General features: G+C 39.4%; 2 protein-coding genes across 3 annotated transcripts in view; one reads left to right on the plus strand and one right to left on the minus strand.

Moving 5' to 3' along the window:
- The window catches only part of ARHGEF38 (Rho guanine nucleotide exchange factor 38), a 148,208-nt gene that overhangs the window by 96,425 nt on the left and 23,984 nt on the right, over window positions 1-27,799 (minus strand). Inside the window, exon 2 of the mRNA XM_055433935.2 lies at window positions 10,400-10,587. Coding sequence (XP_055289910.1) covers window positions 10,400-10,587 — 188 coding nt within the window. The remainder of the gene's footprint in view (window positions 1-10,399; window positions 10,588-27,799) is intronic.
- The window catches only part of LOC148777806 (uncharacterized), a 101,907-nt gene that overhangs the window by 40,248 nt on the left and 33,860 nt on the right, over window positions 1-27,799 (plus strand). For both annotated transcript variants that reach the window (XM_088836190.1, XM_088836191.1), the window contains one exon: window positions 15,169-15,299. In XM_088836190.1, coding sequence (XP_088692316.1) covers window positions 15,169-15,299 — 131 coding nt within the window. The remainder of the gene's footprint in view (window positions 1-15,168; window positions 15,300-27,799) is intronic.

Below are 27,799 nucleotides of genomic sequence, written 5' to 3' on the forward strand. Positions count from 1 at the left end.
AACTAAAGTGGAATATGTTTGAAGCCTAGAATACAATCTGAAAAATTTGGAAGTTAACAGATACATGAAGAGTAGCTGGGAGCTTCTATGAGACCAGAATTATCCTAATGCCAAAACCAAGCAAGAAAAAAAACTATGGTCCAGTATCTCTCATGAAGAGGGAAGCAAAAATCACCAACAAAATATTAGCAAATCAAATTTTAAAATGTATAAAAAGGATTTAACATTATAACTAAGTGGGATTTATCCCAGGTATGCAGTAACAGTTCAATATTCAAAAATCAGTTAATATAATCCAACACATCAGTGGACTTCCCTTGTGGCTCAGCTGGTAAAGAATCTGCCTGCAATGTGGGAGACCTGGGTTCGATCCCTGGGATGGGAAGATCCCCTGGAGAAGCGAAAGGTTACCTACTGGCCTAGAGAATTACATGGACTGTATAGTTCATGGGGTCGCAGAGAGTTGGACATGACTGCGTGACTTTCACTATCACATCAGCAGATTAAAAAAGGAAAAAAAATCATATGATCATATGATAGATACAGAAAAAGCATTTGCCAAAATCCAATGTTGAAGAATTGATGTTTTGAACTATGGTTTTTGAGAAAACTCTTGAGAGTCCCTTGGACAGCAAGGAGATCCAACCAGTTCATCCTAAAGATCAGTCCTGAATATTCATTAGAAGGACTGATGCTGAAGCTGAAACTCCGATACTTTGGCCACCTGATGTGAAGAACTGATTCATTGAAAAAGACCCGGATGCTGGAAAAGATTGAAGGCAGGAGGAGAAGGGGATGACAGATGATGAGATGGTTGGATGGCATCACCGACTTAATGGACTTGAGTTTGAGTAAACTCCGGGAGTTGTTGATGGACAGGGAGGCCTGGCGTGCTGCAATCCATGGGGTCGCAAAGAGTCAGACATGACTGAGCAACTGAACTGAATGTCCATTCATGATTTAAAAAAAAGCCTCTCAATGAACTAGGAATAAAGAGGTATTTCTTCAACTTGATAAAGAATATCTACAAAAAGTCTGCAGCTAACTTAATGGTGAGAAGTTTGATGCATATTTACTAAGATCAGGTACAAGGCAAGAGATGTTCCCTCTTATCACACATTTTCCATGTTGTACTGGAAGTTGTAGCTAATGCACTAAGACAGGGGAAATGAAGGGTATACAGATTAGGAAGGAAAACATAAAACTGTCTTTGCTCATAGATTACACTACTGTCTATATAGAGATACAAAATAATCAACCAAAAATCCTCCTGGAACTAATAAGTGATTACAGCAAGATTGCAGGTTACAGAGTTAATAGACAAAAGTTAATTGCTTTTCTATATACCAGCAATGAACAAGTGGAATTTGAAATTAGAAACACAACACCATTTACATTAGCGTTCTGCAAATGAAATATTTAGATGTAAATATAACAATATATTTACAAGACCTGTACAAGGAGAACTAAAAACTCTAATGCGCAAAGTCAAAGAACTAAATAAATGGAAAGACAGTCCATGTTCACGGATTGGAAGACTTGATATTATCAAGATGTCAGTTCCTCCCAACTTGATCTACAGATTCACTGCAATCCTAATCAAAATCCCAACAGTTCTTTTGTGGATATTGATAAACTGATTTCAAAGTTTATATAGTTTATATGAAGAGACAAAAGACCCAGAATAGCCAACACAATGTTAAAAGAGAACAAAGCTGGAATACTGACACCATCTGACTTCAAGACTTACCATTAACCTACAGTAAATCAAGATAGTATGGTATTGGTAAAAGAACAGACAAATAGATTAATAGAGGAGCCCAGAAGTAGAGTCACACAAATATAGTTAACTTATCTTGGACAATGGAATAAAGGAAATACAATGGAGCAAAGATAAGACTATCTTAACAAGTGGTGCTGAAACAGCTGGACAACCATGTGTAAAAAAATGAATCCAGACACAGAGTTTACCCTCTTCACAAATTTAACTTAAAATGGATCACAGAACTAAAAGTAAAATGCAAAACTAAGAAAAACACCTCACATAGGAAAAAAACTAGATGACTTTGAGTATAGCAATGACGTTTTAGGTACATCAACAAAGGCATGATCCATGAAAGAAATAGTTGATACATTGGACTTCATTAAAATGAAAAAACCATGAAAGGGCAGGAGAATGAGAAGACAAGCCATAGACTAGGAAAAATATTCTCAAAGACACATCTGGCAAAGGACTATTTATCAAAGAACTGTTAAAACTCAGTAACAGAAAAACAAACGCCCCATTTAAAAACTGAGCCGAAAATATTAATGGACGCCTCACCGAAGAAGATCTCTGGATGACAAATTAGCATATGAAAAAGATCAGTCCTGAATATTCATTAGAAGGACTGATGCTGAAGCTGAAACTCCAATACTTTGGCCACCTCATGCAAAGAGTTGACTCACTGGAAAAGTCTCTGATCCTGGGAGGGATTGGGGGCAGGAGGAGAAGGGGATGACAGAGAATGAGATGGCTGGATGGCATCACCGACTCGATGGACATGAGTTTGAGTGAACTCCGGGAGTTGGTGATGGACAGGGAGGCCTGGTGTGCTGTGATTCATGGGGTCGCAAAGAGTCGGGCAAGACTGAGCAATTGAACTGAACTGAACTGAATATTCATCAGTTGTAACAAAACTAACACTCTGGTGTCAGAGTAACAAAACTAACACTCTGGTGGCCGATACTGATGATGGGGAAAATTATACATGGTGTGAGGCCAATACAGGAAATCTCCCCTCAACTTTGCTATGAAAAAAATGTCTTTAAAAAAAGAGTAGCTGGATAATACAAAAAAAAAAAAAACAAGAGGGGAAAAAAATCACGTGGTTACCTGTTAAAAATGAATGACTTATTTTTGACAACAGTTAACAGTTAAAGTCTTTTAGTGGAGGTGACAGCTAGAGAGGACAATTTTGACAAGAGTCCTTCTATGACATTTCAAAATTGATGACAAAAAAAATTTGCTCACCTATGATTTCCTCTATTTGTTGTGTAGGCAAAGTTTTAACGAATAGCTTTGAGAAGTCTAATTTATCTACCTATCGATCAATAAGGGCTCCCCTGGTGGCTATATATTGATCTATAAATGAAATATATAAATGAAAAATATAAATAAGATATATATAAATGATATATATATATCGATCTCAGTGAGAACTGGGTATATTTTAATAATTATTAGATAAAATATTTCTGTCTTGGTTCTTTTATCTTGTTTTTCAGTGAATTATCATGATCATAATTCTGCTCTTTGTTCAGTGAGATTGGTAAAATTTCATTACACATCATTGTCTAAAATCCTCTTAAGGAGAAGTGGATGTCTAAAAGCTGGGATGGGTGGGGATTAGGGAGGAGATTCAGGCAGAACTAAGGTAATCTCAGGGCTTCCCTGGTGGCTCAGATGGTAAAGAATCTGCCTGCAATGCAGGAGACCTGGGTTCGATACCTGGAGAAGAAAATAGCTATCCACTCCAGTATTCTTACCTGGAGAATTCCATAGAGCAGAGTGGCAGGCTGCAGTCCATGGGGTCACAAAGGTCAGATATGACTGAGTGAAGAGTATGGTGGTAGCTTTGGAAGGGTAATCTCAGAGAGTGCATCCAAGGAGCAAAACTAAAATTGAGAGACAAGCAGGCTGTCCAGCGGGTCTGCTCCACAGCCTCTGTGCTCTGTGTAACTCCTGGGAGCACCTTTCATCTAAAGAGCCATCCAAGGGCTGCATATTGAGGTAGAACCCAGCTTTGAGAGGTCAAGGCAGACACCAGTTATGTCAAACCAGAAACCTCAGATGAGAGGGCAAGCTTGAGAAATTCCCAGAACATGTGCTGAACCTTCAGTCCGTTTCATGTAGGACAGCAATGGACTCATTCTGGTGAGGAGGGAGTCCTTACAAATACGGCCACTTGGGACTTCCCTGGAGGTCCAGTGGTTAAGACTCCGTGGTTCCACTCCAGAGATTGGTTTGATCCCTAGTTGAGAAACTAGGATCCTGCATAACATGTAGCATGGCCAAAATAAATAAATAGATACTTTAAAAAAATACAGCAAACTCCAAAGGAAAATAAAAATCATTCATCAAACTAAAATGTAGTAACTACAACTTAAATATCACAGGACAGCAACTGAGCCATGACCATCTTTTTGCTGTGTGCATGCTTAGTCACTCAGTCATGTCCAACTCTTTGTGACCCTACAGATCATAGCCTGCCAGTCTCCTCTGTCCATGGGATTCTCCAGGCAAGAATGCTGGAGTGGGTTGCCATGCCCACCTCTGGGGGATCTTCCTGACCCAGGGATAGAATGCAGGTCTCTTACACCTCCTGCACTGGCATGCAGGTTCTTTACCACTAGTGCCACCTGGGAGGCCCACATACAGATTTCCATGGCATTGCCATATTGAACAGTATTTTTATTATCATCATACATTTACATCCTCCTCCTCCCTGGCTCCTTTCAGAGATGATTTGATCTACTCTATGTTCTCTCCTTATGCATAAAATTCTCAGTCAGGATTGATACCATAGTTTAAGCTATAGCAGCTTCACTCAGCTGGAGGACAGGAGCAGTAAGCTGAATTCCCTGGGCCCCATGGTCCCTTCCTTCTCTTGCACTTTGAAAACGAAGGGCAAGTTAAGGATTTGTCTGAAATCCTATTTGTGTTCTCCTACTCCAGGCCTTCCCTTACCCACTTTGGACACCGAAGGAGAGGGTTTTGGTAGGATGTCAGTACAGTGTGTCATAGGCCACATATGTCACACAGTAATATTGCCATCACAACATCTAGACTTGCATGATAATACTGGTAGGCACCATTTTCCACTTGAGGGCTCTCCATCCAGAGAGAGCTTGATATTGTTCTCAAATGTATGGTCCTTCAATAAAGAAAATAAAATATTTCTCCATTTAAATTAGTACTTGTTATTTGTGGTTTAAAATACAACATGCAAATAAACTCTTCAGGGAGAAAAGTTTCCATAAGGATATATATATATATGGTATGATTATAGTATAACAAAATATTTGGGTATGTCAATATATGTCTAGACAATAAACCAAAATATTTATTGTGCTTATTTCTAAGTGGTAAAGCTATACATGTTTATTTTCTTCAATATATTTTTTTCAAATGAAAATTATTTACAAAATTGCTGCCATAAAAAGTATCCCAATTCTAACAGGAAATTGCAACAGAGCTCTTGTCACTACAAAATGATTTGTCCTTTTTTCATAAAATACAAAAAGTCAAGTATAAGTTCACACAATTAGAGCAGATATGAACAAATCCAAAATAAATACACATAACTTTCTTGTTACATAAATGAAAACAGACTAAATGTATATTCAAATATATACAGATAAATAGAATATCCTTGGAAGGGTAAAAATAAGCTGCTAATGATGTTTGCCTCTAGAAAATGAAACTGAATAGCTGTAAGATGTTATTGTGTCCCTGAGATCTTTGGTATTTTTGTATTATGTGAATTTCACAAATAAAAAAAAAAGTAAAGACATGTATTTAGATATCTCTGACTATTCTTTTCAATCACTTCTTGGTCCTTTCCTTACACATAAAACTGTTTTCCATTGTTAGGTTATTCCAGACAGTCATCTGTACCCTGATTCAATCAAGCAAGTTCACTCAGATAAGCACAGGGCTTTTCTCAGTTTTCAACTTCCTTCTTCCAGTTTTCACTCTTATAAACTGACTTGCTTCTTCTGGGGCTGAAAAGACAAGAATCAGCTGCATAGAGAGAAGACATGGAGGGAGTATAAGGTGGTGAAGAGTCTTCTCAGCAAGAGAAAAGACATCCATCAGATGACTTCCCAAAGTCCCTTCCAGCCCAACCTGTACATGTGAAATATTTATTTATGTGGCCGCTGGTTTAGCTAAGTATGGTTTGTAGATCATTTCCATAGTAACATGAAAACTATTAATTTCTAAATTTTGACACTAACTAATGACAGGTGGCCTATGTGCAAAGTCCGTGGTATTGAAACAGGACAGATAGGAGTGAATATACAAGGAAAAGGTGGTAAAGTTAATGAATTGGTGGTGTAAATCAACTACCTCAGCATGCATATAAATGTTTATAAGAATCCTCTGAATCCCTGAACATGTATTTTACTTAACCAAAGCTTAAAAGCGTAATGAAGTGGGGGGAAAGGTGGATCTGACATGAGATTTCTGAGAAACCTCTAACTGATTGCTATTAAACATTAGTGGAAAGGACATAGTTTACTGGACTGAAGCTAATCCCACAAAGAGGAAGGCAGAGAGCACTGAAAGATAACTAAACACTGGGAAGTGTCGATGTGAAAAATCAACAAGCTATAAACAATCCAAATAGAATGACAAAGGAAATATTAGTTAGAATTATGAGAGTCCCTTGGACTGCAAGGAGATCCAACCAGTCCATTCTAAAGGAGATCAGTCCTAGGTGTTCACTGGAAGGACTGATGCTAAAGCTGAAACGCCAATACTTTGGCCACCTTATGCAAAGAGTTGACTCACTGGAAAAGACTTTGGTGCTGGGAGGGACTGGGGGCAGGAGAAGAAGGGGGCGACAGAGAGTGAGATGGCTAGATGGCATCACTGACTCGATGGACATGAGTTTGAGTGAACTCCGGGAGTTGGTGATGGACAGGGAGGCCTGGTGTGCTGTGATTCATGGGGTCGCAAAGAGTCGGACACGACTGAGCTACTGAACTGAACTGAACTGAACTGATGAGAATGGTAATTCAAAGTATTAAGGGTCAAAGTTAAACATGCCAGGTAAATAAACATGTTACATAACTGAAACATTTTATTTTACGTGGTCTGAAGCACCAAGTCTTAGCATTGCTCCTAAGAGTTACATAGGAAGCAAAAAATAAGACAACAGAAGTGAAAACACAAGCAAAAATTAAAGAGCATACCCAGGCGTACAGCTCAGCAATGGCATGTACACTGGTGGCACCAGTTTAATTTACCAGTGTAGCTGATGGTTTAAAATTGAAAACATTCTAAATAAATATCTTATTCCATTTGATTCAAAAAAAGATTATTAATTCAAAGGAAGGCATTTTCTTGTATATGTACTTTTTTTTTGTATTGATCATTAACTCATCAAGGGACAGAGCTTTGGTAAATTGTATTTATTTTAAAACATGTTTCAGTCACATATGCTTTTATACATATTAAATACTTCAGAGTCAACTTGAAAAAGAGAAAGGAGTAAGACAGAGAATATAGACAATTCTTTTAGGATCAAGAGAGAGTTTTTGTTTGTGTTTTTTTAAGATAGCCGATGATGGTGAGAAAAATCCATCCAATTGGCAGAGTAAAATCAATTACACAGGACAGAAAAAGGACACTGGCAGGACTAACATTCAGGAGTAAGCTTGAGAGGATAAAATCCTGTGTAGTAGAGAGGTTCTCCTCAACTAGAAGCAGGGCACACCAGCCAGGTTATATGCGTGGAGATGCAGGCAGGTTTAGACTTGTTGAAGAGTATGTGCACCTTCTCATTGTGACTATTTTCTCCACGAAATGATGGGAGAGGATGCTAATTGAGAGTTAGAAGAAAAAAGAGAGTGTTTGAAGTGTGAGGAGCAAGAAGAAGATATGAGAGTCCTTTCAGAGACATTACGGGGGCCCCACTTGAAGAAAATGGTCATGAATTTTAAAAGAGATTGCTTCAGCTGCATATGGTAAAGGTGGAAAATACAAAGACAATTGAACTTCATTAAAGGCAGCTTTTTTTCAGGCAAGTAACTGAAAGAGAGCAAGAAAAGGGAATTGAATTCATCTGCAAGGAGTGATTTTACAATGAAGGATCCATGGAAACTACACCAGTTGTGGGCTTGATGAACACGTGAATAGGCAGTGGTGACTCAGTAGCTGAAAAGCCCTGACAGCACTGCTGGAGAAATTGCTGGAGACAGGACTAGCGGGAGTGAGTTGAAAGAGAGGACATGGGGGTTAGAGAAAGGTAAGCTTGGCATTCTGATTCAGAGGGCATGAAGTTACTGGTCGTGATGGTTGTAGGATGTGCCGCTGGAGAGAGTGGCTGAGATGGAGTTGAGGAAAGCTCACTGAATATAATGCACAAGTCAAAGAACTGAGTGAGAGGCGTGTGGATCATTTGCCTGAATGCTGAAATTACTGAAAATGGATGGCAAAATTAGGCAGAGAGAGAGAGAAATTACGGGGACAGTGTGCTAGGTATAAAATTTTCTGAAGAATAGGAGTCAGGACTGGACCATAAGAGAGGGGAGATATTTGATAGAGTCTGAGGCCACGTGCACTTAAACATCAATGTTTGAATAATTATGTAAATAAACATTGTATTAACAGCTATGACTATCTGCCAGAATAGAGGTTGCATCAATGCAGCTGGCTTAAATTAAGTGAAAAATACACCAAAAATACTTTAATACATTTAGCAATGAATCGAGAGCAGCTTTTTATCATGACTGTAAATGTTATTCTCACTCTCACAGAATTACTAAGAAATTTCCAGATTCATTAAATTGTCTTCTAACACGAGAATTGCAAGAGGCTTAAATCAGAATACTAATGAAGTGTTTGGAACAGGACCTGACAAATAGCAAGTACCTAATAAAAAGTCATGAAGGAAGAAAGTGAAAGATGACTCCTGATGAAGAAAAATGTTTTTTGCCTATTTTGCCTGTTTGCTTTATACATTGGCCTAAAAAAAAAAACAAAAAACTTTTACGTCAAAGGTCACCTTGATCTACACTGGTTTTCCCTGATGTTTAGACCAGATACTTTATCTGTTATTTCTGAGAAGAGTCTTTTACTAAGAAATGTAAACGTCTGGGGAAGAGATTTAATAACTGATGTTAGAACAACTGACTTACCATGTTTTTATAATCGTGGGGTACATGTTAAGATGCCAAACCCAGAATCCACAAAGTTGTATATATCCAGCCACTTAAATATGGCAAAAACAAACAAATAACCCTTAAAGAAGGTTTTGGCTTTTTAACCTTAGTCAATGTTAGAAGGCAAAAGACAAACTGAGAAAATCAGCTGCATCATATAGATTAAAGGAGGTTTTATAAAACAATAAGAAAAAGACAAGCCATTATTTTTTTCAAAAGGGCAAAAGATATGGATATGAATAAGGATTAAAAAGAAGCAGCTGATGAATATATACTTGTCAGAAGAAACCAAAGGTATCTGGTCTTCACTGTTGTTTATAAACGCATAATGCTCAACTGTAAAGATGATGCAACAGCATGCCAGCTTGAGCGATGTGTGCGGCAATGAAAATTAGAACACTGTCAACTTTTTGGTTTTAAGTTGGCAATTTTTATCAAAATCCTAAGTATGCATATTCTTTGACCTAGCAATTCCACTCCTAAGAATGTATTCCAAGCAGATAAGGTGACAATACCCAAAACATGTGTGTTTCAGCATCTGTAACAGTAGAAAAACATTGAGAAGTGTTAGTGGTCATGAAAATACATTCAACAGACTGCTGAATGAAACAAGTATATTACACAATAGCATGTGTGATTCTGATTACATTTATCTATAAAATATATGTGTGTGTTTTGATATGCAAGTATCCAAACCAATGTCTGAAAGGATGTTTCCAGCCATGTAAATAGTGATTATCATTGAGTCATGGAATTCCTGATCATTTTTACATTCTGGTTTATGTTTTTGTATATTGTTTGAATTGCATGTGAGGACCACTTACCACCACAATGATTTTACATATATGTAAAAAAAAAAAATGCTTGTACCTTTATTCTAATTCCCTGAAAAGACCTTGATTAAAGAGGAGGAGAAACATTAACTTATAAACACCGCTAGTTTTGTCTTAGGTCAGTTCTACCTAAGAGAAAATTGTTACCTTACATTCACGTTCATTTCTATGCTTCATTTTACTTAGCTAATAGGCATAGTTCAATTGAGCTCTCATCGTAGGGGAGGAAAAACCCACATAGTTTTCTCTTCTGAAAACTTGACCATCTTTAGATCAAATTAAGTGCTTTGTTCTTAAATCGCTTAAAAACTCAACCACTCAGAGTTTGTTGGCAGTTCCATGGGAATTCAAGAAAGAACACATTGAAATTTCAAAGCGGCAAAAACTGAATTTCCATTTCCCCATAGTTTAGAATACAGTTTCCCTGATGCTGGGTGTCCCTATGCTGACAGAGGTTCTGGGTCTGGTGATGACTTCTGCTGTCTTGAACCCAGGGCCTCAGGGGAAGGGCCCATTGCTCCTACCATCCCAGTGGTAGAGGGTAAGGATCCTCGGATACCTTGGGTTCTGTGATTTCCCGGTTCTGGTGATCCTATTTAGGATGGGGCTGAAGGGACCCTCAAAGTTGCATTTACCTGTTTATTTCTCAAGGGCTGAACCACTTCTCGAACGCACAGCTCTAGGTCATTGAGATAGTCCTTTTCCGTTTGTATCAGCTCCTTGATGATTTTTGCCCGCTTTGCCATCATTCTCCGAATCTGATGCTCATCCTCCTGAGTTAGGGTCTCAGCCGTGGAACACCCAGCCTGTGGCGTCATCTTTTCTGTTAAATGAAAATGTGTATTAATACACCTGAGACATTCTGTTAGGATTTCTTGTTCCTTTGTTACAAACATCCACCACTGCAGAATTATTGTCAGCAAGGAAGAAGGGTTAGGTGTCTTCACCTGTGTTCTTGGGAAGTGATGGGTGGACATTCTCCTTCAGGCTGGAATGCTGTGAAACTGTGAGCAGGAGTGGGGTTTGAGAATGAATATTTCTAACAAGTCAGTTAAAAAGTACTTGACAGGTCTTGTCTTTAAAATATCCCATTGCTATTATATTAGGTTATAAACCTGATCTTCAGCTAGAGGTAAAAATGTATAAAATCATAGTATGGAACTTCCGGACACATTTGCTTTTAAATCAAGGGAAGATTTTTTAATTGTGTAAGTGGAACACTTTCCAATTTTGTATCTATTAAAAATAATTGCCCCTCATTCTCAGTAGGTGGTATGCAAATCTCCATGATATGGAAAACAATTACATGTGATTGAGATTTGTCTTTCAGTTCACAATCAGAATCCACGAGGAGTGAGGCAGTGGTAGGTTAAATAAATTTCAACCAAGATTTCTTATGGCTCATCTTCAATACTATGCATATCTTGCTATTGCAAAATTTTTGAACTGCCAAATGGAAATATTTGATAAAAAATCACAGTGCTCAGGAGGTGTTGAAATAAGTGGGAAGCCTCACATGTAGCCAGGGTTTTTATAGAAGGTATAATGTGAGCAAGCTAAGTATCTTCAAGGATGAGTTTCCCACAGTGATGTAAAATTTTGGAAGCCAAAAACTAGGTCGCAGATGAAATCAAATCTGTGATAGATAGTGGGGCAGCATGTATATGTGTCTGTAAATGAATTTGCTTCAGACTTGAAGTCATTGCAAACTTAATTTTCATCATAGTAGTTAATTTTCTCTGTAGTTGCAGAAGTAGTTTTATTTCCTTTAAAACAAATATGATTCTAGTAACTGATAAGTAAGACATCTCTAGGGCTTCCCAGGTGGCACTAGTGGTAAAGAACCTGCTTCTGCGGGTTTGATCCCTGGGTGGGGAAGATTCCCTGGAGGAGGGCATGGCAACCCCCTCCAGTGTTCTTTGCCTGAGAATCCCATGGACAGAGGAGCCTAGTGGGCTATGGCCCATAGAGTTGCACTATCTTCTCTTGGCTGACTCCAGAAAGAGCCAAGACAACCAAAGAAATATGATAGCAGGGCTAATGATTCCATGTAAAGAGACTGTCCCAAGAATGTGAAGAGACACAAGAAGTATTGAGCACTCCTCTCTCTCTTGCTCAGTAATTTCAGGAGTCCACGCAGAGGCTGGAATGATGCTGTGAAGGTAATTCCATCATTAGTTTGAAAGGTGTACTAGTTTGGTTTTTGGACAATGCTGACTTGAAGGTGAATATGCTTCTGGGTCATTTGCCTGGAAACTATTCTTCCCTCATCAGGAAAGAAGGATTTGACAAATACCATCTAAGAGCACATGGTTTTACAAAGCTTGGGCCATTCAGTGCTAGAGAAATAAGCTACATCAGTTATTGAAGGGGAGAATCATGGAAGGAGCTTTCATATCTTGAAGCAAATTTTGAGAATTTGGGGGTGCTTGATAATTTATAGTACTCTTATTGGAAGGTATAAAAAGCTTGTCTTTCAGCACCCCAGATTCGAAGGAAAAGTTATAGTGAGATGTCAGTATTGTGAACTATTTTGGATATAAAAGAGGAGGGCAAGTCAGGAGGTGAGGAGATATGCAGTGAGCAGGATGTATTTGTAACCTGACCTTGTGACCTTTGTGAGCCTCCTTTTGACAGCTTCTTTTAAAAGCTGGGGGTTGGGAGTCAAAGGGCAAAGGGGAATAATGGGGGAATAAAAAACAAAACAAAACAAAAAAACCCCAAACCAAAACAAGCCCCATTTAGTTGGTTTTAACCAGAATACTCTTGCCTAGAAAATCCCATGGATGGAGGAGCCTGGTAGGCAGCAGTCCATGGGGTCGCTAAGGGTCGGACATGACTGAGCGACTTCACTTTCACTTTTCACTTTCACACATTGGAGAAGGAAATGGCAACCCACTCCAGTGTTCTTGCCTGGAGAATCCCAGGGACGGGGGAGCCTGGTGGGCTTCTGTCTGTGGGGTCACACAGAGTCGGACACGACTGAAGTGACTCAGCAGCAGCAGCAGCAGCAGCAACCAGAATACTGCTACCATGTATGAAAACAGTAACATGTGATGGATCCTCAAGTGACACCTCTTTCTTTCACCCTCAAGCTTCATTTTTCCAGCAGTGATGATGAACTTTCACTATTCTAGCCACAAATTTCATGAGTAGCATGTGTGGAAATTCTTGGCCGAGGAAGTTTATGTAAAAGGATTTTGCAGCAGTTTGGGGAAAGGGTAATCAGACTTAAGATTAGCTTTGCCACTCTTCACAGAGAAAACTTGGTGGATAAAACAAATAGTTAACCTTACAGAGCCTCAGTTTCTTCATCTGTAAACTAGGAACGAAAACCATCTCATTAAATGAGCAACAGTATACAGAATTTCCACAGGGTCTTTAAAACCATATAAATGTTAGTTATGTCCAGACACGGGAATAATAGGCTTCCTTTTTCTCTACTCTTGACCTTTTCCACCACCTAGGGCAAATAACGATCTCATTATTTTATAGTCATCAACTTGTTAAGAAAAATGTATGACTTGAAGTGGGTGGACAGCTATGTCCAGATGGGAGAGAAGGAGCAATAGGGGCATGGCCCATGGAGAAAACTGAGACTACAGCTGACGTTTGGAATCCTGGGTAGCTTTCCTGGGCTAGCTGTATGCTAGGGTATGCTGTGTTGTATGCAGTAAAATTGTGCTGGACAGGCAGACACACAGTTCAATTCTGACTCTGCCACCCACTAGCTGTGTGACCGTGGCCAAGTCATTTGGACTCACTAAAGTGCTTCCTCTGTAGAGGAAGAATAAGAACAATTGTGGTAGCAGTGATAATGGACATGTGTGCTGAGTCACTCAGTGGTGTCCGACTCTTTGCAACCCTATGGACTGCAGCACACCAGGATCCTCTGTCCATGGGATCCTTCAGGCAAGAATACTGGAGTGGGTTGCCATTTCCTACTCCAGAGGATCTTCCCAACCCAGGGATCCAACCTGTGTCTCCTGCAGCTCCTGCATCTCTGGCAGACTCTTTACCAGGAAGCCACCAGGGAAGCCCCAGTAGTGATAATAAAACCTAACATTTCTGTGTGCAGTCAGTCCTCCGTACCTGAGGGTTCTGAACCCATGGATTCAACCAACCAAGAATCGAGAAATTTTTTTAATTCCAGAAAGTTTCATAAAGCAAAACTTGAACTTGCTGAGTGCCCAGCAACAATTTATATGCCCTTAACAATGTATTAGGTATTGTGAGTAATCTAAAGATGATTTAACATATACTGGAGGATGTGTGAATATTATGCCATTTTATATGAGGGATTTGCACATCTGTGGAGTTTGGTATCTGTGTGGGTCCTGGAACCAATTTTCCATGGATTCCAAGGGGTGGTTACTCACTTTGTGCTAAATAGTGAGCCTGTCCTAAATTAGGTCTTCAATCCTTACAAAAATACTACATAGTGGATTTTTTTAAGTTCCATGAATATTTATTGAGTCTTTATTAACCAGACATTTTTCCAGGGGTGGGGTCTCACATTAGTAAACAGAAAAGAGGAGGAGAAGGGGAAAAATCTGGTGTTTACTGTGCAAATTGTTTTCTGTTTCAACTATTCTATACAATGTCTCATCTTATTTATTAGTAAATCATGAAGGTTTTAGATCACCTATGTTAGGCTAAGGCAAAGCGAACTCTCATAGTTAATGTTTCCGGTGATGGACAGGGAGGCCTGGTGTGCTGTGATTCATGGGGTCACAAAGAGTCAGACATGACTGAGCAACTGAACTGAACTGAAAAGCAAAATAAAAATGCCTATTTTTTTCATGTGTTCAGATAATGCAGGGGAGTTAGTGCAAAGTACATCCATCCAATCTTTCTAAAGATAATACAATGGAAACATTTTAATTCCCTTCTTTTTAATTCCATGCGAAGTACTTCCCAGGTGGCTCAGTAGTAAAGTATCTGCCTGCCAATGCAGGATACGCAGGTTTGATCCCTGGGTCAGGAGAGGATCCCTTGGAGGAGGAAGTTACAACCCACTCCAGTATTCATGCATGGAAAATTCAATGGACACGGGAGCCTGGTGGGCTATAGTTCATAGGGTTGCAAAGAGTCAGACACGGCTGAGCACACACAAAGAAGTGAAACACAGGTTAAGGTTAAGGCCCAAGGTCACAGCATAGTAAGTAGATTCAGACTGGAAACCTAGTCAGCCTGGTTTCTAAAGCTGCATTTCAACCGCTGCCCACTGCTAGGAGGTTGTGAGAGTCCAGATAAAGCAGGTCAATTGCTTAACTCAGTGTCTAACACAAAGAAACCTCTCAAAGAATGTTGGCCATTATTTTCATGACCATGATTTACTTGTCATATTTCTATATCTGGTTCAGAATGGCTGCACCTGCTTTTCCTTTTTTTCCCCCCTCAGAAATGTTCCAAGTGTGGGAGGGGACATGGAGCAACCATGAGGAAACTATTCTTCTTGGCTCTGGACCTGCTCTAGAAAAAAAAACAAAACACAAAACAGCAAGATCTTCTGCAAAGTCTGTTCAATACCAGGTAATTTAATGTGCCCTCTTCCTATTCAGGCTGAATTCAAATGAAGTAGGGATAACAGTGCTTCTTTCTTGTTTAGCATAGTATAAACCCTTGAATTTTAAAAAATCTGATTCTCTCTCATTTGTCCTAGAGCTAAATCACCAGTGCAAATAAGTTTCTCAGAAATTCACTGAAAATGTGCTTCTCAAGAAAGTTGAAAAGCAAGATGACTAAAATTTGTCCTGCTAACATACACAGCTTTTTAATATTCTAGGTCTTTATTTATTTGGATTAAGAATCCTAGCTGATATTATTTATCAATGGCTACCAATAAATGCTCATGGATTTTTATTTCCATTATGATGTAGAAATCTCACTTATCACTTAAGGAAGTTTGGAGCTAGTATTTTCATACACAAAGCTTCAAGTTTTACTGAAAGTCTTGCTTACCAACATCTGCCCTCACACCCATTTCATGCCCCCAAGACCAGACTAGGCAAGTATACATACACCACACAACTCTTACTTATTATGTAATTCACAGAGTCATTTGACTGTGGACAATACTAGGATAACATAAGGTAAGAACCTGACCCTAATCCATAATTTAATCACAACAACACATATGGTTATAATTAAATAAAAATATCAGAATTTGAAGATAATTTAGCAATTTTATGAATTCTATGTTTTTAAAGAAATCTTGTACCTAATTTAATATTGATTTCTTAAATTACATAGTAGGTTTGAGCTGGGACTGTGCTTTATGTTGGTTATATAGTAGTGAATAAAATAACAGTCCTTTCTGTCAAGAAATGTATAATCTAGAAGTCAAGGTAGGTTATTAAAGTAGCAGGATAAATCAATACCTTCCATTCCTTCCCTAAGATGTAGCCACTGATGCCTGTGCACTTATCCACTTAATGATCAAATTGCACCTTTTCCAATGATTAGTTGTGTTCAACAGCAAACCTGATTATGTCAGTTGAACTTCTTATAATTGCATTAATTCAAATTTAACGAGTGTTAAAAGAGTATGTGTGTTTCCATGAAAACTGCTTTAATGCTTTGAAATGATTTGAAAAATTTAAGTTGCCAAAACACTGCTGCTCTACTAGGAGTTGAATGAGACAACTGTAAAAGAGGAGAAAATTATTGAGAAAGATTCTGCAAACAAACAACTTTGCAATTTAAAATATCAGTCAATATTTAAAACCTGGTGTACAAGTATAATTACGGTAAACTATGACCCACATGCTAAGCAGAACATAGCCTAATGGTCAGGCCTGTTGAAAAAGAGATGCATGAGTGAAATCTGAAAGAGAGTGGTACTGGTGAGGAGATAAGTTCAGGGATCCTGAGCAGAAGCAGCAGCATGTCCAAATGCTTGGCGACAATAAAAGGTTTGCAAAAAGCTTAGTGTGGTGAAAGTACCATGTTAAAGAATGTGCTAAGGAGATGAGTCTAGAGAAATGATCAGGAGACGATCCTGATGGCCTTACTAGGGAATATACATTTTAAAAAAATTTTTATGTATTTATTTTATTTATTGTTGTGCTAGGTAGCTCACACAGTAAAGAATTTGCCTGCGATACAGGAGGCCTGGGTTCAAACCCTGGGTTGGGAAGATCCCCTGGAGGAGGAAATGGCAACTGACTCCAGTATTCTTGCCTGGAGAATCCCACGGACCCAGGAGCCTGGTGGGCTATGGTCCATGGGGTCGAAAGAGTCGGACGCAACTGAGCCACTAAGCGCGCACACACAGGCCTTTGTTCTGCTTGCAGGCTCTCTCTAGTTGTGTTGAGTAGGAACTACTCTCTAGTCATGGAGGGCAGGCTTCTCACTGCCGTGGCTGCTTTCGTTGTGGAGTACAGGCTCTAGGTACATGGGCTTCAGTAGTTGCAGCTCATGGGCTTAGTTTGTCCACAGCACGTGGAATCCTCCCCAAACAGGAATCAAACCCATTTCCCCTGCATTGGCAGGCAGACTCCTATCCACTGTGCCACCAGGGAAGTCCTGTGGAATATGGAATTTTTAAAAACAATAGGAAATGAAGGAGGAAATTTTAAACATGTGAGTGACATCAAATTGTCTTCACAAGATCACTTGGACCTCAGTAGCACCAGATTTGGGGGAAGAAGGCAGAAGACAAAGATGAAGGCAAGGAGACAGGAAAGAGGCCATGAACCTGGATATGTGTGTGCTTAGTTGCTCAGTCCTGTCCTCCAGGGGATCTTCCCAACCCAGGAATTGAACTGGGGTCTCCTGCATAGTAGGCAGGTTCTTTACCACTTGAGCCATCAGGGAAGCTAGGTGAGAGTTGGAGGAAATAAGCTTTGTCTAGTTGTCAAGAGGATAGAGAGAACTGAACAGATCAAGAGAAATTTAGATGAAATTAACATGAACTGGTGAGCAATCAGGGTAGGTATAAAGGAGAAGAGAAGTCAAAGCTGACTCTCAGATTTATGGCTGTTAATGGGATACTGGTGTCATTTAAAGAAATATGGAATATTGGAGAAAGAATCAGTAAGGGACTTAAGGTGATAGAGTCTATCAAGTTCAGTCACATTATACAGAGAAGGAATCTAATTTCTAGAGAAAGTAAGTCTTCTACCTTAAATAACAGGATCAGAAATTGAGTTCAGATATTCCGACCATCACCCTCACCCATAGTCTCCTTTCTACCCATATAGTACGAACTCTCACCCATAATTCTACCTAGAGTTTTGTTGCAAGTAGATCATTACCAAATCACCAATATAATTAATTTGTCCCCCTCCCTGCTGTATGTCATATCTGCCCCCATAAACCTCAAAACAACCCTTGGCTTAAAAAATAAAATAAAATCCAAATCCCTTGGTTTAGCATTGCATTGAACCCTAGACTTAAGCTTCACACAGTAAAATGTTTTTATCAGTTTCAGTGGAAAGCTGATCCACAGAAAGATGAATGGAGCAGGCCTTCTGTGAAATAGGTTGCAAATAATTGCATGTCAGGCAGGTTTTGGAGAGAAGCCAGTAAAGTATTAAGTGAAAATATGGTGGAGCATACCCTCCACTGCTCTGAATTTGAAAGCTCAAACACTGGGGCAGGGAAATATTTTATCCTCATTCAAAGGGCATGTGATTTATTTCCTCTGACTGCTAATTGCTGCAGAAAGTAGAGAAGTGGATTTCAAAAGGGAATTCAACAAAGCTTACCTGGCTTGAAAAATGCTGAAATGGCATTGGTTCGAATTTACAGAGTCCTTTGGTGATCACTTTCGCTTTTCATGGTGATCAGCATGGGGAGCAAAAACAATTAGAGACGGAACAAATGGGAACTGTTTTTACTTAAAGTGTTCAGCAGGAAAAGACGAATAAAAGAGGACAAATTTGAAGCCCTGAATAGGAACAGAACTTTTTTATTTGAGAGAGTTCTCTTTACATTTAATTTTTCTGTTGTAATTGTTCTATTGTTGAGAAGGCAAACTTTTGACTTGAGAAATACTGATTTTATCCATTTGTTTTTTTTTCATGCAACAAATAGTTATTGAGTGCTCATTGTGCCAAGCATTGTTTTAGATCAGTGATTTTCAATCCCAAATTTTGCCTCCTCGCCCAACCCGCCTGGGATGTTTGACAATGTCTGGAGTAATTTGTGGTTGTCACAATTGGGGGATGAGGGTGCTGTTGGCATCTAGAAGGTAGAGGTGAAGGATACTGCTGATATTACACCATGCACAGGATGACATCCCACAACATAGAATTATCTAGCCCAAATAGTGCAAACCCTGAGAAATCCGTTTGTAGATGCTGACAATACAACAATGAAAAAAACTGAGAAAAACATGAGCACTTATGAAACATTTTAGTGATAGAAGAGAACCAAAGGAACAGTTAATAAATATACTGCAAGGAGATCCAACCAGTCCATTCTGAAGGAGATCAATCCTGGATGTTCATTGGAGGGACTGATGCTGAAGCTGAAACTGCAATACTTTGGCCACCTCATGCGATGAGTTGACTCACTGGAAAAGACTCTGATGCTGGGAAAGGTTGGGGGCGGGAGGAGAAGGGGATGACAGAGAATGAGATGGCTGGATGGCATCACCGACTCTGTGGACATGAGTTTGAGTGTACTCCGGGAGTTGGTGAGGGACAGGGAGGCCTGGCGTGCTGTGATTCATGGGGTCGCGGAGAGTCGGACACGACTGAGCAACTGAACTGAACTGAACTGAACACCAGGAAGTGATGAGGCATTATGAAAGAAAATAAACCAAGTGGTGGGTAGTGGTTACTCCTGCTTAGAAAGAAGTCAAAGAAAATCTCACTAATAAGAGGACTTTAGAGCAGAACCCAGGAAAGAAGGAGATAAGGTCTGGGAGTGGGGATTAATCCCATTCCTGTTTTTAAAAAAATGTATATGTGTGCTAATCATGCATGAATTGGGGATAAAGACAAATTTAAGGTGGACAAATTAACCTAGTGTCATTGCTTTTCTCCTCTTTTTTATTGACAAAACTTTATGCTGGTTTTGATGTAGAATATATCATTCTTCAACTTGTACATATGTTATACAAGTGAGAAAGTTGCCTTTCTTCACAACCAATTGAAACAGACTCTTTTAATTCAGCTTAATTATTGCAGGCCACAGGTTCCAAACAGCATATACAAAACACTGATTCATGTAACATCGCATATGTGTATAAGCATACCTCAGAAATATTGCAGGTTCATTTATAGACCACTGCAGTAGAGCAAGTCATGAATTTCTTCATTTCCTGGTGCATATAAAAGTTATGTCTACACTATGCTATATCTTTTAATGTGTGGAATAGCATTGTGTCTAAAAAACAATGTACATACCGTAATTTTAAAATACTTTATGGAAAAAAAAGCTGATCATCATCTGAATTTTCAGTAGGTCAGCCTTTTGCTGTGGATAGTCTTGCCTTGATGTTGGTAGCTGCTGACTCATCAAAGTGGTGTTTGATGAAGGCTGGAGCAACTGATGGGCTTCCCCAGTATTTCAGTGGTAAAGAATCGTCCTGCCAATGAAGGAGATGCAGGAAATGCAGCTTCCATCTCTGGATCAGAAAGATCTCCTGGAGGAGGAAATGACAACCCACTCCAGTATTCTTGATTGGAGAATCCCGTGGACAGAGGAGCCTGACAGGCTACAGTCCTTGGGGTTGACTGAATGACTGAGCACACATGCACGGAGTATCTGACAATTCCTTTTTTTAAAAAAAATTTACTTTTTATTGAAGTTTAGTTCATTTACAATGTTGTGTTAGTTTCAGGTATACAGCAAACCGATTAAGTTATACATATATCAATTCAGTTCAGTCCCTTAGTTATGTCCGACTCTGCAACCCCATGGACTTCAGCACACCAGGCTTCCCTGTCTATCACTAACTCCCAGAGCTTGCTCAAATTCATGTCCATTGAGTCGGTGATGCCATCCAACCATCTCATCCTCTATCATCCCCTTCTCCTCCTTCCTTCAATCTTTCCCAGCATCAGGATCTTTTTCAGTGAGTCAGTTCTTTGCATGAGGTGGCCAAAGTATTGGAGCTTCAGCTTCAGCATCAGTCCTTCCAATGAACACCCAGGACTCATCTCCTTTAGAATGGACTGGTCGGATCTCCTTGCATTCCAAGGGACTCTCAAGAGTCTTCTCCAACACCACAGTTCAAAAGCATCGATTCTTTGCGCTCAGCTTTCTTTATAGTCCAACTCACATCCATACATGATTCCTGGAAAAACCATTGCTTTGACTAGACGGACCTTTGTTGGCAAAGTAATGTCTCTGCTTTTAATATGCTGTCTCGGTTGGTCGTAACTTTTCTTTCAAGGAGCAAATTTCTTTTAATTTCATGGCTGCAGTCACCATCTGCAGTGATTTTGGAGCCCAAGAAAGTAAAGTCTGTCACATATATACATAACTATATTTAACATAGACAAACAAAGACCTACTCTGTACCACAGTATACTTCATACTTTGTAATAACCAATAAGGGAAAAGAATCTGAAAATTTTCTGTAAATATATAAATAAATATATTTATATAAATATAAATTTATATATATAATTAAGAAATTTATATGTAATTATATATATATAAATGATCTAAATATAAACCTATTTTTTTCAGATTCTTTTCCCTTATTGGTTATTACAAAGTATGAAGTATCTATGTTAAATATAATTTAACATAAGTTTATCTATGTTAAATATAATTATATATATATATGTTGATCCCAAACTCCCAATTTATCCCTTCCCCTACCTTTCCCTTTCAGTAATCATGTTTGTTTTCTAAGTCTGTGGGTCTATTTCTGCTTCATAAATAAGTTCTCAAACCATTTTTTATATTCCACATATTCATGATAGCAGATGATATTTGTCTTTCTCTGTCTGGTTTATGTCACTTAGCATAATAATCTCAAAGTCCATCAATGTTGCTGCAAGTGGCATTTCATCCTTTTCGCGTCTGAGTGATATTCCACTATGTATGTAAACAAGGCATCTTCTTTATCTGTTCATCTATCAGTGGACATTTAGGTACTTCCATGTCTTGCCTATTGTAAACAGTGCTGCAGCAAACAGGGATACAGGTGCCTTTTTGGATTAGAGTTTTGTCCAGATATATGTCCAGGAGTCGAATTGCTGGAACATATCAGTTCAGTTCAGTCGCTCAGTCGTGTCCGACTCTTTGCGACCCCATGAATCACAGCACGCCAGGCCTCCCTGTCCATCACCAACTCCCGGAGTTCACTCAAACTCACGTCCATCAGGTTGATGATGCCATCCAGCCATCTCATTCTCTGTCGTCCCCGTCTCCTCCCACCCCCAATCCCTCCCAGCATCAGAGTCTTTTCCAGTGAGTCAACTCGTCGCATGAGGTGGCCAAAGTATTAGAGTTTCAGCTTTAGCATCAGTCCTTCCAATGAACACTCAGGATTGATCTCCTTTAGAATGGACTGGTTGGATCTCCTTGCAGTCCAAGGGACTCTCAAGAGTCTTCTCCAACACCACAGTTCAAAAGCATCAATTCTTCGGCGATCAGCTTTCTTCACAGTCCAACTCTCACATCCATACATGACCATGGGAAAAATATAGCCTTGACTAGACGGATCTTTGTTGGAAAAGTAATGTCTTTGCTTTTTAATATGCTATCTAGGTTGGTCATAACTTTCCTTCCAAAGAGCAAGCGTCTTTTAATTTCCTGGCTGCAATCAGCATCTGCAGTGATTTTGGAGCCCCCCAAAATTTATATGGTAGCTATATATATAGTTTTTAAAAGAATCTCCATACTGTTCTCCATAGTGGCTGCACAATTTACATTCCCACCAACAGTGTGGGAGGGTTCCCTTTTTTCCACACCCTCTCCAGCATTAATTGTTTGTAGACTTTTTGATGATGGCCATTCTGACTGCTGTGAGATGATACCTCATTGTGGTTTTGATCTGCATTTCTCTAATAATGAGTAATGTTGAACATCTTTTCATATACTTTTTGGTCATCTATTTGTCTCCTTTGGAGAAATATCTATTTAGATCTTTTGCATATTTTTTTAATTGAGTTTTTTGTTTGTTTTTGTTGCAGTTGTTTTTACTATTGAGCTACATGAGCTGTTTGCATATTTTGGAGATTAAACTCTTGTCAGGTGCTTCATTTGCAAACATTTTCTGCCATTCTGAGGACTGCCTTTTCATATTGTTTATGATTTCCTTTGCAGTGCAAAAGCTCCTAGTTTAATTAGGTCCTATTTGTTTATTTTTGTTTTTATTTTCATTATGTTAGAAGGTGGATCCAAAAAGTTTTTGATGCTAAATATGTCAGATTGTTCTGCCTATGTTTTCTGCTAAGAGTTTTATAGTATCTGATCTTACATGTAAGTTTTTAACTCATTTTGAGTTTATTTTTGTGAATGATGTTAGAGAATATTTAAATTTCACTCTTTTACATGTAGCTGTGCAGTTTTCTCAGCACTTCTTCCTGAAGAGACTGTCTTTTCTTCACTGTATATTCTTGCCTTTTCTGTTATAGACTAATTGACCATAGGTGCATGGGTTTACTTCTGGGCTTCCAATCTTGTCCATTATATTTCTCTTTTTGTGTCAGTACTAAACTCTTTTGATGACTGTTCAGTTCAGTTCAGTTCACTCGCTCAGTCGTGTCCGACTCTCCGCAACCCCATGAATCACAGCACGCCAGGCCTCCCTGTCCATCACCAACTCCCGGAGTACGCTCAAACTCATGTCCACAGAGTCGGTGATGCCATCCAGCCATCTCATTCTCCGTCGTCCCCTTCTCCTCCCGCCCCCAACTTTTCCCAGCATCAGAGTCTTTTCCAGTGAGTCAACTCGTCGCATGAGGTGGCCAAAGTATTGCAGTTTCAGCTTTAGCATCAGTCCCTCCAATGAACATCCAGGATTGATCTCCTTTAGAATGGACTGGTTGGATCTCCTTGCAGTATAAGGGACTCTCAAGAGTCTTCTCCAACACCACAGTTCAAAAGCATCGATTCTTTGGCGATCAGCTTTCTTCACAGTCCAACTCTCACATCCATACATGACCACGGGAAAAACCATTGCCTTGACTAGACGGACCTTGGTTGACAAAGTAATGTCTCTGCTTTTTAATATACTATCAAGGTTGGTCATAACTTTCCTTCCAAGGAGCAAGCATCTTTTAATTTCATGGCTGCAATCAGCATCTGCAGTGATTTTGGAGCCCAAAAAAATAAAGTCTGACACTGTTTCCACTGTTTTTCCATCTATTTCCCATGAAGTGATGGGACCAGATGTCATGATCTTTGTTTTCTGAATGTTGAGCTTCAAGCCAACCTTTTCACTCTCCTCTTTCACTTTCATCAAGAGGCTTTGAGTTCCTCTTCACTTTCTGCCATAAGGGTGGTGTCATCTGCATATCTGAGGTTATTGATATTTCTCCCAGCAATCTTGATTCCAGCTTGTGCTTCTTCCAGCCCAGCGTTCCTCATGATGTACTCTGCATATAAGTTAAATGACTGTAGGTTTGTGAAATAGTCTGAAGTCAGAGAGCCGGATTCCTCCAGTTCCATTTTTATTTCTCAGGATTGCTTTGACTATTCAGGGTGTTTTGTTTTTCATCTAAATGTAACATTTTTTTGTTCTACTTCTGTGTAAAATGCCACAGCCAATTTGCTAGGGATTGCGCTGAATCTGTGGATTGTCTTGGGCAGTATAGTTATTTTGACAATATTGATTCTTCCAAACCAAGAACATGGTATAAACTTTCCATCTGTTTGTATCATCTTCAGTGATCCATTGATTGTTTAGTAGTGTATTGTTTAGCCTCCATGTGTTTGTGTTTTTTACAGTTTTTTTTTTTCTTGTAGTTGATTTCTAATCTCATAGTGTAGTGGCTGAAAAAGTTGCTTGATATGATTTCAGTTTTCTTAGATTTATCGAGGGTTGCTTTATAGACCAGCATGTGATCTATCCTGGAGAATATTCTGTGCACACTTATGAAGAATGTGTATTCTGCTGCTTTTAGATGGAATCCTCTGTAAATATTAATTAAGACTATTTGGTCTAATGTTTCATTTAAGGTTTGTATTTCCTTATTAATTTTCTGTCTGAATGATCCGTCCATTGATGTAAGTGGGGTGTGAAAGTCTCTCACTATTTTTGTGTTACTGTCAATTTCTCCTTTTATGGCTGTTAGCATTTGCCTTATATACTCAGATGCTCCTATGTTGGGTGCATACATATTGAGAATTATTATATCTTCTTCTTGAAGAAGGTCAATCTCTTGATCATTATGTAGTGCCCTTCTTTGTCTCGTATAACAGCCTTTATTTTAAAGTCTATTTTGTCTGAGTATTGCTACCCCAACATTCTTTTGATTTCCATTTGCATGGAGCGCGTTTTTCCATCTCCTCACTTTCAGTCTGTATGTGTCCTTGTGTCTGAAGCAGGCCTCTATAAACAGCATATATACAGGTCTTCTCTTTGTATCCATTCTCCCAGTCTGTGTCTTGGGTGGGACATTTAATCCTTTTCTGTTTAAGATAATTTTCAATATATATATTCCTTTCTCCATTTGGTTAATTGTTTTGGATTTGATTATGTAGATCTTTTTTTCTTCCCTTCCTCTTTTGCTCTCTTCTCTTGTTATCTGATGACTATCTTTAGTGTTGTGTTTGGGTTGTTTTTCTTTTGTATAGGTGTGTCTACTGTAGATTTTTGGTTTGTGGTTATCATATGGTTTTGATATAGCAGTCTCTCTCTATATATACACAAGATTGTTTTAAGTTGCTGGTTTCTTAATTTCAAATGCATTTCTCATATCCTTCATTTGTATTCTTCTCAAAATTGCTGGTTTCGATATACTTGTAAGTGGATAATTCCCTGTCTTTACTGTATGTTTGCCTTTACTGGTGAGCTTTCCCATTTGTAATTTTATCATTTCTATTGTGGCCAATTCTTTTTCATCCAGAGAAATGTCTTTAGTGTTTGCTACAAAGCTGGTTTGGTGCTGCTGAATTCTTTTAGATTTTGCTTGTCTGTAAAGCTTTAGATTTCTTCATCAAATCTGAACAAGACCCTTGCTGGAATTCTTGGTTGTAAGTTATCATGCAACTCCCTTCTGGACTGCAGTTTTTGCTGAAAAATCAGCTGACAAACTTATGGGAAATCCTTCGTGTGTTTTTTGTTGCTTTTCCCTGTTGCTTTTGTCTTTAATTTTTGCCAGCTTGATTTCTATGCGGCTTGGTGTGGTCCTCCTTGTGTTCATCCTGCCTGGGCCCCTCTGTGCTTCCTGGATTAAATGTGTGTTTCCTTCCCCATGTTAGGGAAGTTTTCAGCTATTACCTCTTCAAATATTTTCTCAGGCCCTTTTCCCTCTCGCTTCTCCTTCTGGGACCCCTATAATGTAAATGTTGATGCATTTAATGTTGTTCCTGAGGCTTCTGACTGTCTTCATTTCTTTCCATTATTTTTTCCATTCTATTCCACAGCAGTGATTTCCACCCATCTGTCTTCCAGTTCACGTATTCATTCTTCTGCCTCATTTATTCTGCTGATTCCTTCTAGCATATTTTTCATTTCAGTTATTATATTGTTCATCTCTGTTTATTTATTCTTTAAAGGTTCTAACTCTTTATTAAACATTCCTGGCATTCTCTTGGCCAGTGCTTCTATACTTTTTCCAAAATCTTGCATCATTTTTACTGTCACTACTCTGAATTCTTTTTCAGGCAGATTGCCTCTCTCACTTCCCTTAGCTGTTGTTCTGCGATTTGTTTTATTCCATATTTCTCTGCTGTCTCATTTTGTCTGACTTTCTGTGTTTGTCGTCTCCATTCCTCAGGACGCAGGACTGTAAATCTTCTTGGTTCTAGCATCTGCCCCCTGATGGGTGAGGCTGGTTCAAGGGCTTGTGCAGGATCCTGGTGGGAGGAACTGGTACCTGCCCACTGGCGGATGGAACTGGGTCTTGTGGCTCTGGTAGGCAGGACCTTGTCAAAGGGTGTGTTTACATGCAGCCGTTAGCTCAGGATGACTTTAGGCAACCTGATGGGTGGGGCTATGTTCCTGCCCGGGTTGGTTGTTTGTCCTGAGGTGACTCAGTACTGGAATCTGCAGGCTATTGTGTGGGGACAGGGCTCCGTGCCCAAATGGCAGCCACCAGGAGTGCTCATGCCAATGTTCATCCTCAGGGTGTCTGCCACCAGTCCTTGCCCTCACAGTGAGCCATAGCCAACTCCTGCCTTCCCAGGAGACCCTCCAAGACCACAGGTAGGTCTGGTCCAGGTTTCTATGGAGTCTCTGTTCTGCCCTGGGTCCCAGGACATGTGAAGACTTGACTTGCAGAGTAGAGTTCCTGCTTCCCTCAGTCCTGTGGGGCTCCTGCACTCAAGCCCTGCTGACCTTCAAAGCCAAATGCTTTGGGGGCTCTTCCTTCCAATGCCAGACCCCCAGGCTGGGGAGTCTGACGTGGGGCTCAGAACTCTCACTATTGTGGGAAAAGCTATGTGATATAATTTTTCAGTTAGTGGGTCACCCACCCAACATGTATGGGATTTGAATTATATTGTGAAAGCATCTCTCCTACCATATCATTGTGGTTTCTTCTTTATCTTTGTCTGTAGAATAGCTTTTTTTGGAAGGTTCAAGTCATTTTTATTGCTAGCTGTTCAGCAGTGAGTTGTAAGTTTGGTGTTTTTTTGAGAGGAGGTGAGTTCAAGTCTTTCTACTCCACCATCTTACTGCTCCAGAAGCCTGAGAGTCAGTATGATACAATGGCCTATATACTCTATTTGAAGACTTGGGGCTGAGTCTAGGCTTCCTGTCTACTTTTCCTCTGGCCCTGAGTCAGTGATTTAATTCCTGTGGGTCTCCCTCCAGTCTTAAAATATCCCTGACTCTAAGCAAAGAATTTTGGGTGGTGTATGCATAAGCATGGCCTTGCAACTTGGGCCTCCTTCTTGCTCCCCAAGGAGCAGTCACTACCTGCTCTTAAAGAACCAGCTACTGAGCCTGGCAG

The sequence above is a fragment of the Moschus berezovskii genome, chromosome 5, assembly GCF_049115385.1.
Source record: "Moschus berezovskii isolate FMDL1 chromosome 5, NW_MosBer_1.0, whole genome shotgun sequence".
NCBI lineage: Eukaryota > Metazoa > Chordata > Mammalia > Artiodactyla > Moschidae > Moschus > Moschus berezovskii.